We start from the raw sequence: 11,556 nt of genomic DNA, 5'->3' as shown, positions 1-11,556 counted from the left end.
TAGGGTTGCCAAATTCTGGTAACTTTCCCAAAATGTCCAGGTTTTCCAGAAATTCCCGGAATCAGGAGGGAATAAGTAGGAAATCTGTAAACCTGTGACCAGGATTCTGGAAAACATTGAAACTTTGGGAAATCAACCCTAATTATATTCCATCTCTATGGTCCTAACCCACTGTCTCCCCACTCCCTCCCCTCCTCCCCCTCTCTAGAAGCACGAGGGCCAGCTCTCTGTGCTCCAGTTGATGGACATGCTGGGGAGTGTGGCCTCTGGGATGAAGTACCTGACAGAGATGGGCTTCGTCCACCGCCACCTGGCCGCCCACAAGGTGCTGGTCAACGCCAGCCTGGGCTGCAAGGTGTCCGGCTTCAGACCCCTACAAGAGGACAAGATAGAGGCCATCTACAGCACACTGGTGAGACTACTGACTGATATTATATTACTAGTAAAAAGTATAGTACTAGTTATATATACAGTTGAAGTCGGAAGTTTACATACACTTAGGTTGTAGTCATTAAAACTTGTTTTTCAACCATTCCACACATTTCTTGTTAACAAACTATAGTTTTGGCAAGTCGGTTAGGACATCTACTTTGTGCATGACACAAGTAATTTTTCCAACAATTGTTTACAGACAGATTATTTCACTTATAATTCACTGTATCACAATTCCAGTGGGTCAGAAGTTTACATACAGTAAATTGACTGTGCCTTTAAACCGCTTGGAAAATTCCAGAAAATGATGTCATAGCTTTAGAAGCTTCTGATAGGCTAATTGACATAATTTGAGTCAATTGGAGGTGTACCTGTGGATGTATTTCAAGGCCTACCTTCAAACTCAGTGCCTCTTTGCTTGACATCATGGGAAAATCAAAAGAAATCAGCCAAGACCCCACCAAGACCTCAGACTTCATCCTTGGGAGCAATTTCCAAACGCCTGAAGGTACCACGTTCATTGTACAAACACCATGGGACCACGGAGCCGTCATACCGCTCAGGAAGGAGACGCCTTCTGTCTCCTAGAGATGAACGTACTTTGGTGCGAAAAGTGCAAATCAATCTCAGAACAACAGCAAAGGACCTTGTGAAGATGCTGGAGGAAACAGGTACAAAAGTATCTATATCCACAGTAAAACGAGTCCTATATCGACATAACCTGAAAGGCCGCTCAGCAAGGAAGAAACCACTGCTCCAAAACCGCCATAAAAAAGCCAGACTACGGTTTGCAACTGCACATGGGGACAAAGATCGTACTTTTTGGAGAAATCTCCTCTGGTCTGATGAAACAAAAATATAACTGTTTGGCCATAATGACCATCGTTGTGTTTGGAGGAAAAAGGGGGTGCCTTGCAAGCCGAAGAACACCATCCCAACCGTGAAGCACGGGGGTGGCAGCATCATGCTGTGGGGGTGCTTTGCTGCAGGAGGGACTGGTGCACTTCACAAAATAGATGGCATCATGAGGAAGGAAAATTATGTGGATATATTTAAGCAACATCTCAATACATCAGTCAGGAAGTTAAAGCTTGGTCACAAATGGGTCTTCCAAATGGACAATGACCCCAAGCATACTTCCAAAGTTGTGGCAAAATGGCTTAAGGACAACAAAGTCAAGGTACTGGAGTGGCCATCACAAATCCCTGACCTCAATCATATAGAAAATGTGTGGGCAGAACTGAAAAAGCGTGTGCGAGCAAGGAGGCCTACAAACCTGACTCGGTTAGACCAGCTCTGTCAGGAGGAATGGGCCAAATTTTACCCAACTTATTGTGGGAAGCTTGTGGAAGGCTACCCAAAACATTTGACCCAAGTTAAACAATATAAAGGCAATGCTACCAAATACTAATTGAGTATATGTAAACTTCTGACCCACTGGGAATGTGATGAAATAAATAAAAGCTTAAATAAATAATTCTCTCTAATATTATTCTGACATTTCACATTCTTAAAATAAAGTGGTGATCCTAACTGACCTGAAACAGGGAATTTTTACTAGGATTAAATGTCAGGAATTGTGAAAAACTGAGTTTAAATGTATTTGGCTAAGGTGTATGTAAACTTCCTACTTCAACTGTATATTCATTTTTTTACTAGTACTGTATATTACTAGTTATATATATATTTTTAACTAGTACTGTTTAGCACTAGTTTTTTTTTTTTATATTATATTACTACCTATAGTCTTTACTCTTTACCCATAGAGGCCATCTACACCACACTGGTGAGACTACTGACTGCTATGTAGTGTTATTTACTTTGTTTAAAACCGTATTGTTAACTAGCTTCTTTAGTCTTCACCCATAGTTATAGAGGCCATCTTCACCACTGGTGAGACTACTCACTGTGATAGGTAATACATACTGTATGTCCTGTGATATTTACATTGTTTACTACCTTATTCAGTCTTTACCCATATAGACCACGCTGGTGAGAGAACTGGCTGATATTTTTTTCCTATTAAATATATTACTCCTAATAAATATAAAAATCCCATCTTGTAAAAAAAATGCTATAAAAATCATACATTCAAATGACATCTTTATAGAAGGCCGTTGTAGCCGGTGGGAGAGGCTCGCTTATGTTCTTTGTATTTCCTGTTTGTGTTGAATCTGATGTGTGCAGTGCAGACTTTGATTTAAAATAGTTTCTATAATGAATCAGTGTTTCCCTGTGGTTTCTCTTTCTCGCTCTCTTTGTCTGACTCACCCTTTTCACTCTCTTGGTTGACAGTGGTTGATTAGATTAGAGTTAAGAGTAACCGTGTTTTGAAGAATGCAACAACAGAAACCAGAACTACTCTGGAGTAGTAACTTAAATGTCTATTTAAAAAAAGAAGTGTTCCTGGTTGCACATTTTATTTCCAAAGCGTGGATGTCGCGACAAGATAAGTTGTATAACTGAAAGGTTTAGTTTTTTGTGTTTAAATTGTATTAATTTCAGTAGGAATTCAAATGTGTATGTACAGTGGCTTGCGAAAGTATTCACCCCCTTGGTATTTTTCCTATTTTATTGCCTTACAACTTGGAATTAAAATAGATTTTTGGTGGGTTTGTATCATTTGATTTACACAACATGCCTACCACTTTGAAGATGCAAAATATTTTTTATTGTGAAACAAACAAGAAATAAGACAAAAAAAACAGAACTTGAGCACGCATAACTATTCACCCCCCCAAAGTAAATACTTTGTAGAGCCACCTTTTGCAGCAATTACAGCTGCAAGTCTCTTGGGGTATGTCTCTATAAGCTTGGCACATCTAGCCACTGGGATTTATGCCCATTCTTCAAGGCAAAACTGCTCCAGCTCCTTCAAGTTGGATGGGTTCCGCTGGTGTACAGCAATCTTTAAGTCATACCACAGATTCTCAATTGGATTGGGGTCTGGGCTTTGACTAGGCCATTCCAAGAGATTTAAATGTTTCCCCTTAAACCACTCAAGTGTTGCTTTAGCAGTATGCTTAGGGTCATTGTCCTGCTGGAAGACTGAAACAGGTTTCCCTCAAGAATTTCCTTGTATTTAGCGCCATCCATCATTCCTTCAATTCTGACAAGTTTCCCAGTCCCTGCCGATGAAAAACATCCCCACAGCATGATGCTGCCACCACCATGCTTCACTGTGGGGATGGTGTTCTCGGGGTGATGAGAGGTGTTGGGTTTGCGCCAGACATAGCGTTTTCCTTGATGGCCAAAAAGCTCAATTTTAGTCTCATCTGACCAGAGTACCTTCTTCCATATGTTTGGGGAGTCTCAAACATTCCTTTTTTCTGGCCACTCTTCCGTAAAGCCCAGCTCTGTGGAGTGTACGGCTTAAAGTGGCTTTGCAGCTCCTTCAGGGTTATCTTTGGTCTCTTTGTTGCCTCTCTGATTAATGCCCTCCTTGCCTGGTCTGTGGGTTTTGGTGGGCGGCCCTCTCTTGGCAGGTTTGTTGTGGTGCCATATTCTTTCAATTTTTAATAATGGATTTAATGGTGCTCCGTGGGATGTTCAAAGTTTCTGATATTTTTTTATAACCCAACCCTGATCTGTATTTCTCCACAACTTTGTCCCTGACCTGTTTGGAGAGCTCCTTGGTCTTCATGGTGCCGCTTGCTTGGTGGTGCCCCTTGCTTAGTGGTGTTGCAGACTCTGGGGCCTTTCAGAACAGGTGTATATATATACTGAGATCATGTTACACTTAGATTGCACACATGTGGACTTTATTTAACTAATTATGTGACTTCTGAAGGTAATTGGTTGCACCAGATCTTATTTAGGGGCTTCATTGCAAAGGGGGTGAATACATATGCACGCACCACTTTTCCGTTATTTATTTTTTAGAATATTTTGAAACAAGTTATTTTTTTCATTTCACTTCACCAATTTGGACTATTTTGTGTACGTCCATTACATGAAATCCAAAAAAACAAACATTTAAATTACAGGTTGTAAAGCAACAAAATAGGAAAAACGGCAAGGGGGATGAATACTTTTGCAAGGCACTGTACCTAATACATATGTAGGTAGGTATGTACGTACAGTACCAGTCAAAAGTTTGGACACACCTACTCATTCATTGTAGAATAATAGTGAAGACATCAAAACTATGAAATAACACATATGGAATCATGTAGTAACCCAAAAAGTGTTAAACGAATCAAAATATATTTTATATTTGAGATTCTTCAAATAGCCACCCTTTGCCTTGATGACAGCTTTGCACACTCTTGGCATTCTCTCAACCAGCTTCATGAGGTAGTCACCTGGAATGCATTTCAATTAACAGGTGTGCCTTCTTAAAAGTTAATTTGTGGAATTTCTTTCCTTCTTAATGATGCATGACACAATAATAAAATGAATAATGAACAAATATATAATAATCATAGTGTAGTAGGATGTTTAAATGTAAACTCTAACATAATGTTCATACAAGATGTCCAATGTCAAGCTGAGTGTGGAGTTGAACATTGAAAATCTCTCGCTCTCTCTCCCTCAGCATGCAGGGAAGAGTGTAGTGTTGTGGACAGCCCCAGAGGCCATCCAGTACCACCGCTACAGCTCAGCGTCTGACGTGTGGAGCTTTGGCATCGTCATGTGGGAGGTCATGTCCTACGGAGAGAGGCCCTACTGGGACATGGGCAACCAGGACGTGAGTAGAGTGACTGCCTCTATCTCTATACTCTACCTTCTCCTCCTCTCTAGTCTCTTTATCCAGCTCATCTCTGTAGCTCCTCTCTATCTCGGTTGCTCTCTCTCTCTCTCTCTCTCTCTCTCTCTCTCTCTCTCTCTGTCTCTCTCTCTCTTTCTCTCTGCTCTTTATCTCCATTGCATCCTCCCATCTCTCTCTTCCTTCACTTTCCGTCTCTGTCCACATGTGCATCTCTGTCCGCTCCCTCACCCCATTCCCTATGCTGTTTCCTTCTCTACCTAATAATCTCTCTCCTATACTTTCTCGTCTTCTCTTGTGCTCGCTCTCTCTCTCTCTCTCTCTACCCATCTCCTCTATCCCCTCTAAAACTGTGTGAACTCTTTGACTTGGGCTAGCTCAGATCTTATAAGAGGGAAAGCCACGGGTGCTTCTCTAAAAGACTCTTTGGGCTCCAAGTCTCCGGCATAAGTCCACTTCAGCTCCGTGACCAATCCTGTTTCTCTTAAGGACACCACGTCGCTTTCTAGTGGCGGTCCCAAAGTGCCACCACGATCCCCGCTCTTAGAGGAAGCCTAAAATCCCGGCAGGAAGCGGCACTCTCTTTTAAGGAAATGTGAAGTGTAGCTATTTTAGGAGGGTTGCTTTTTTAGGAGATTGTCCAATCGATAGGACCCTGCCGCCACCAGTTTGTGTGAGAAGCCTATTATTTGAAAGTCGATGAGGGCGTGTTTTTTGGTTCCTTTCTCCCTCCCTCCTCTTTTTCAGAGTGATTGCTTTTTTTTGCTTTTGTAGAAAACAGAACTTCAGGAGAGTGCAGAAAGTGTTGCGTAAGACTTTGTTGAAGAGAAAAGTGAGAGAATGTGATTTCAAAGTACCTTTGATCCAGGTGGCAAAATGAATGGCATTCAAAAGTATTAGAGTAGATAGAGGGTTCAACAGAGTTCACATTTAAGCCAACAGCTTGTTCATGCTAATATGCTGTCTAAAACTTTCCACTAAACTGAACAATAAAACTACAAAATAGACGACCATGAAATGTTGAAATTAATTACTATGAACCCTCCCTCAGCTAGGATATGAACCGTGATGGTTTATTACTAGCTTACTCATTCAATATCCAGACTTTGTGTCTACCTCTATGGTCACAGCACTAAACTCTCCAAATGAAATGTCAAAGGCCAAGCTGGCTGAGCGCTTGAGATATTAATGCATTAAACAAATACATAATATCACCATTAACTCACCCAACCCACATGCTGCCCTAACATGCCCTTTGCTTTTTAGCTCTGATTAAATGGAAAATGTCAGCCAATGAAGAAACACTTTATGAACACTGTTTGGTTAAATTGGAGGTCAGGACAGAACCGAGGAGGACAGTGTTTTTAGTGAATGTGGAACATTTCAACGTTTTTTTTATTGGCGGGTGAGCTTTTTCTAGGGAGCACAGTGTTAGAGAACAGTGATTTAAAGGGAGAGAATATATTTTTGAAGTGTTTAGGAGCAGTCTTTATGGGGGACCGATCTGTTTGATGGGTTAGCTCTTTGAGAGAACCTTGTGTAAAGGGATATTGTTTGTGTGATTGTGTTGTCTGAGATCTCCTGAAGCCACTTTGGACTAAGACGGAGTCATCGTTCACTATCAACATTTCTCACTCCTTCCTCTCTCTCCATCTCCTCTCGTCCAAGGTGATCAAAGCCATAGAGGATGGCTTCCGCCTGCCCGCCCCTATGACCTGTCCACCCCACCTCCACCAGCTGATGTTGGACTGTTGGCAGAAGGAGAGAACGGAGAGACCTACCTTCAGCCAGATCCACTCAGCTCTCAGCAAGAGCATCCGCAGCCCTGACGGCATCGGCTCCTCCACACTGGCACGCAGGTAGGAAATAGGCCACTTCAAACCATGCTTAACATGGGCTAAACATGGGTCAACATACAGGGTAACAGCTAACAGACTCTGCTAGCCAACATGGGCCAACATCAGTATGGTTTGTTTATGTCGTCCAAGCAGGTCTCCCACTTCCCACTCAGTTTTGATATCAGAGTAGAAATACTACCGCTTATGATAACAATAGACTCATGCATCCCTTCCTGAAATCATCTCTCTCCCTGATCGCTCTCTCTCTCTTCTTCAATCTGTAGAACCCTCCCTCAGCGAGGAACCCTCCCGCTAGGCTCCTCCATCTCCCTGGCAGAGCGGACTCTTCCCTCGTTCCCCGCTTTTAACTCAGTAGGGGAGTGGTTGGATGCGGTGGACATGGGGCGCTACAAGGACAACTTCACCGCATCAGGATACTGCTACCTGGAGTCTGTGGCCCGTATGACAGTCCAGTGAGTGGCTCTAAATGAGCGCGTGTGTGTGTGTGTGTGTGCGTGTGCGAGTAAGCGTTAATACATAAACAAGTATGTGTTTGCCTTGCTTTTTGTGCATCTGAATATCATGAGTTGGTATAGTCTAACTGATGTCTTTGTGTTGTGGTCTTCTCCACAGAGATGTGTTGAGTCTAGGCATCACCTCTCTGGAGCACCAGAAACAGATCCTGTCTGCCATCCAGACCCTTAGAGCCCAGGTCATCCAGATGCACGGCAGAGGGGTGCAGGTCTAACACACACACACACAAAAATACATACACATACGTGCCGACAGACGGACGGACGGCTGGATAGAAGGATTTTCACAGAGGAGAGACTCGTCTCTCATGCAGATGGACGGAATGAAGTGGATAGAGAGATCGGCAGAGATATCGCCACACTGCACCCACTCACTCTTCCTCCTCTTCCCCCTCCTCCCTCTCTTAAGTCCTTGGGAGCAAGGTATCTTCCAGTCGTGATCAACGTACTCTGTCGGAAGTCACATGACTTCTGTCTGCACGCTGACGCGAATCGACTAGATGTCCACTCTGACAACTGGCCTTGGATCAGGGGTTAAAGAGACTTAAAACTACCCTGATAGAGAAGTACTGTCCATCTAAAACGTCTGGCACTCTGCCACTGCTCTCAAAATATGGGGTAATAATATTTCCTTGATGGAGAAGAACTGTCCCCTCAAGCGGAGTGATACTCTACTCTACTGAACCACTGGTCTCAGAACTGAGGTTAAAACAACCCTGGTTGAGAAGTACTGTCCATTACAGGGCTGCCCCTCTACCACTGGTCTCAGAACAGTGGGATAAGACACTAATGGAGAAAGTGCTGTCTGTCGAACAGGGCTGAAATTGTAAAACTGGTCTCAGTTCAATGGTTAAAAACGTCCTATTCCGGCCGCTGAAGTGCGATCAAGTGACTGGTTCCCACAGTGTGGGCGGAGCCCAGGCCGTGTCATGTCGTACGTAGCCCGACCAATCACGAGGCTGGAAAAAGACTTACCTTCAGAAAGAAACTACTGATCTAAAACTAGAAAACTGTAAATCGAAACAAAGGATTTACATGTGTTTGATTGTTAATTTCTATTTAGTCTGTTACATTTCTCTTTTTTCTAAAGTTTTTCCGTTAACTGTCTCTGCTCTCCCGGTGTTTTCTTAGTGTGTGGAATGGCTAATGTCCCTTAGCCGGGATGTCAGTGGTATCATGTAGCGTCTCGCTAATATATTTATCTTGTCTAAAAAGCATTTTCACTACAAGGGTATATTGCACTGTTAAAAATAAAGGTCAAGTCTCAAGCTGACGTATCTAATATTTATTCATTTTTATTTATGCGTTTACGGTTTACAGACTCTCACACAACCTCCTGACGGGAAGAGGTTACGAGGGTCAAATAGACATACTTGATTTAATAATTTAATAAATAATTTAATTTTGTGTTTAAGGATGCGGCAAAGCACATGTCCTTTGGTGTCAAGCATATCCCTTCCCAGCAGTTGTTTGTTTTGATTACAGTGTATATCATGAAGTTTTCTTTTTTTATAGTTAGAGGGATTCTGTTACTGAATAAAGGTGTTCTGTACTGAAGAAGATATTATGAAGAGGACTTACACTATACTGTTTGATTCTCATAGACAGGGGTATTGAATAATTTTGATACTGTCAACAAATCTACAGTAGTTGATATAGGACTTATACAGTCGTGGTCAAAAGTTTTGAGAATGACACAAGTATTGGTCTTCACAATGTTTGCTGCTTCAGTGTTATGAGATATTTTTGTCAGATGTTGCTATGGTATACTGAAGTATAATTACAAGCATTTCATAAGTGTCAAAGGCTTTTATTGACAATTACATTAAGTTTATGCAAAGTGTCAATATTTGCAGTGTTGACCCTTCTTTTTCAAGACCTCTGCAATCCGCCCTGGCATGCTCTCAATTAACTTCTGGGCCACATCCTGACTGATGGCAGCCCATTCTTGCGTAATCAATGCTTGGAGTTTGTCAGAATTTGTGGGGTTTTGTTTGTCCACCCGCCTCTTGAGGATCGACCACAAGTTCTCAATGGGATTAAGGTCTGGAGAGTTTCCTGGCCATGGACCCAAAATGTCGATGTTTTGTTCCCCGAGCCACTTAGTTATCACTTTTGCCTTGTGGCAAGGTTCTCCATCATGCTGGAAAAGGCGTTGGTCGTCACCAAACTGTTCTTGGATGGTTGGGAGAAGTTGCTCTCGGAGGATGTGTTGGTACCATTCTTTATTCATGGCTGTGTTCTTAGGCAAAATTGTGAGTGAGCCCACTCCCTTGGCTGAGAAGCAACCCCACACATGAATGGTCTCAGGATGCTTTACTGTTGGCATGACACAGGACTGATGGTAGCGCTCACCTTGTCTTCTCTGGACAAGGTGTTTTCCGGATGCCCCAAACAATCGGAAAGGGGATTCATCAGAGAAAATGACTTTACCCCAGTCCTCAGCAGTCCAATCCCTGTACCTTTTGCAGAATATCAGTCTGTCCCTGATGTTTTTCCTGGAGAGAAGTGGCTTCTTTGCTGCCCTTCTTGACACCAGGCCATCCTCCAAAAGTATTCGCCTCACTGTGCGTGCAGTTGCACTCACACCTGCCTGCTGCCATTCCTGAGCAAGCTCTGCACTGGTGGTGCCCCGATCCCGCAGCTGAATCAACTTTAGGAGACGGTCCTGGCGCTTGCTGGACTTTCTTTGGCGCCCTGACGCCTTCCTCACAACAGTTGAACCTCTCTCCTTGAAGTTCTTGATGATCCGATAAATGGTTGATTTAGGTGCAATCTTACTAGCAGCAATATCCTTGCCTGTGAAGCCCTTTTTGTGCAAAGCAATGATGACGGCACATGTTTCCTTTCAGGTAACCATGGTTAACAGAGGAAGAACAATGATTTCAAGCACCACCCTCCTTTTAAAGCTTCCAGTATGTTATTCTAACTCAATCAGCATGACAGAGTGATCTCCAGCCTTGTCCTCGTCAACACTCTCACCTGTGTTAACAAGAGAATCACTGACATGATGGCAGCTGGTCCTTTTGTGGCAGGGCTGAAATGCAGTGGAAATGTTTTTTGGGGATTAAGTTCATTTTCATGGCAAAGAGGGACTTTGCAATTAATTGCAATTCATCTGATCACTCTTCATGACATTCTGGAGTATATGCAAATTGCCATCATCAAAACTGAGGCAGCAGACTTTGTGAAAATTAGTATTTGTGTCATTCTCAAAACTTTTGACCACGACTGTACATTTTGAGTCCAGTGTAGCTGGATGTATGGTATCAATGTGATGCATTATATATGCAGTATTGCAGTATTTCAGAATGTCGTAGAGTGATAATTTATGTTTTGTTTTTTTCGGCTCAGCAATTCAAGCTGTCATGCATAGGGCCCTGTGTTTTGGTTAATCATGTCACATGACCTGGATTTTAACCTTTTGTTTAAAGCTTTTTCATCAAACTGTCCCCCTTTCTTTTTATGTCAGATGGTCCAGCACCACCATCAGAATATTACTTTAATTTTTGGTCTAATTTTCATTTCTGGAAAATGTTTAAAATTAAGGTCTTAACCTTAATTTTAAGCATTTTCCAGAAATGAGAATTACATCCAAAAATTAACCAAACACAGGGCCCTAGCTATACAACATGGTTGCACACTTACCATATTCTAAATGTTCCTACAAATCCCACAACCCCCCACTGTGCAGTCACACGCCCCTCCCATTGGTCAGTATTATGTAATTTTTCAAAACCGGTAACATTTAATTGTAGGTAACATGTTTTGGGGCATTTTTGATTTCAATCATACTCATGTAGCCTACAGTGCATTCGGAAAGTATTCAGATCCCTCCACATTTTGTTACGTTACAGCCTTACTCTAAAATTGATTACATTATTTTTTCCCCTCATCAGTCATGTCCAATCACACAATACCCCATAATGACAAAGCGAAAACAGGTTTTCAGGTTTATAGACATTTTTGCAAATGTATAAAAAATTAAAAATATACCTTATTTACATAAGTATTCAGACCCTTTGCTATGAGACTCGAAATTGAG

At 42.2% G+C, this 11,556-nt stretch overlaps 1 protein-coding gene across 1 annotated transcript in view; it reads left to right on the top strand.

Annotated features, from left to right (window-relative positions):
- Positions 1-9,244, top strand: part of LOC121571484 (ephrin type-A receptor 7-like) — a 160,592-nt gene extending 151,348 nt beyond the window's left edge. The window contains exons 13-17 of the mRNA XM_041882969.2: positions 209-412; positions 4,970-5,122; positions 6,809-6,999; positions 7,263-7,451; positions 7,612-9,244. Of these exons, the coding sequence (XP_041738903.2) occupies positions 209-412; positions 4,970-5,122; positions 6,809-6,999; positions 7,263-7,451; positions 7,612-7,726 (852 nt within the window). The 3' untranslated portion in view covers positions 7,727-9,244. The remainder of the gene's footprint in view (positions 1-208; positions 413-4,969; positions 5,123-6,808; positions 7,000-7,262; positions 7,452-7,611) is intronic.
- The last annotated feature ends 2,312 nt before the right edge of the window (positions 9,245-11,556 follow it).

Source organism: Coregonus clupeaformis, chromosome 8 (genome assembly GCF_020615455.1).
Source record: "Coregonus clupeaformis isolate EN_2021a chromosome 8, ASM2061545v1, whole genome shotgun sequence".
In the NCBI taxonomy this organism is placed as follows: domain Eukaryota; kingdom Metazoa; phylum Chordata; class Actinopteri; order Salmoniformes; family Salmonidae; genus Coregonus; species Coregonus clupeaformis.
Note: the sequence above shows the minus strand (reverse complement) of the source record. Positions and strands in the feature narration are given on the sequence as shown.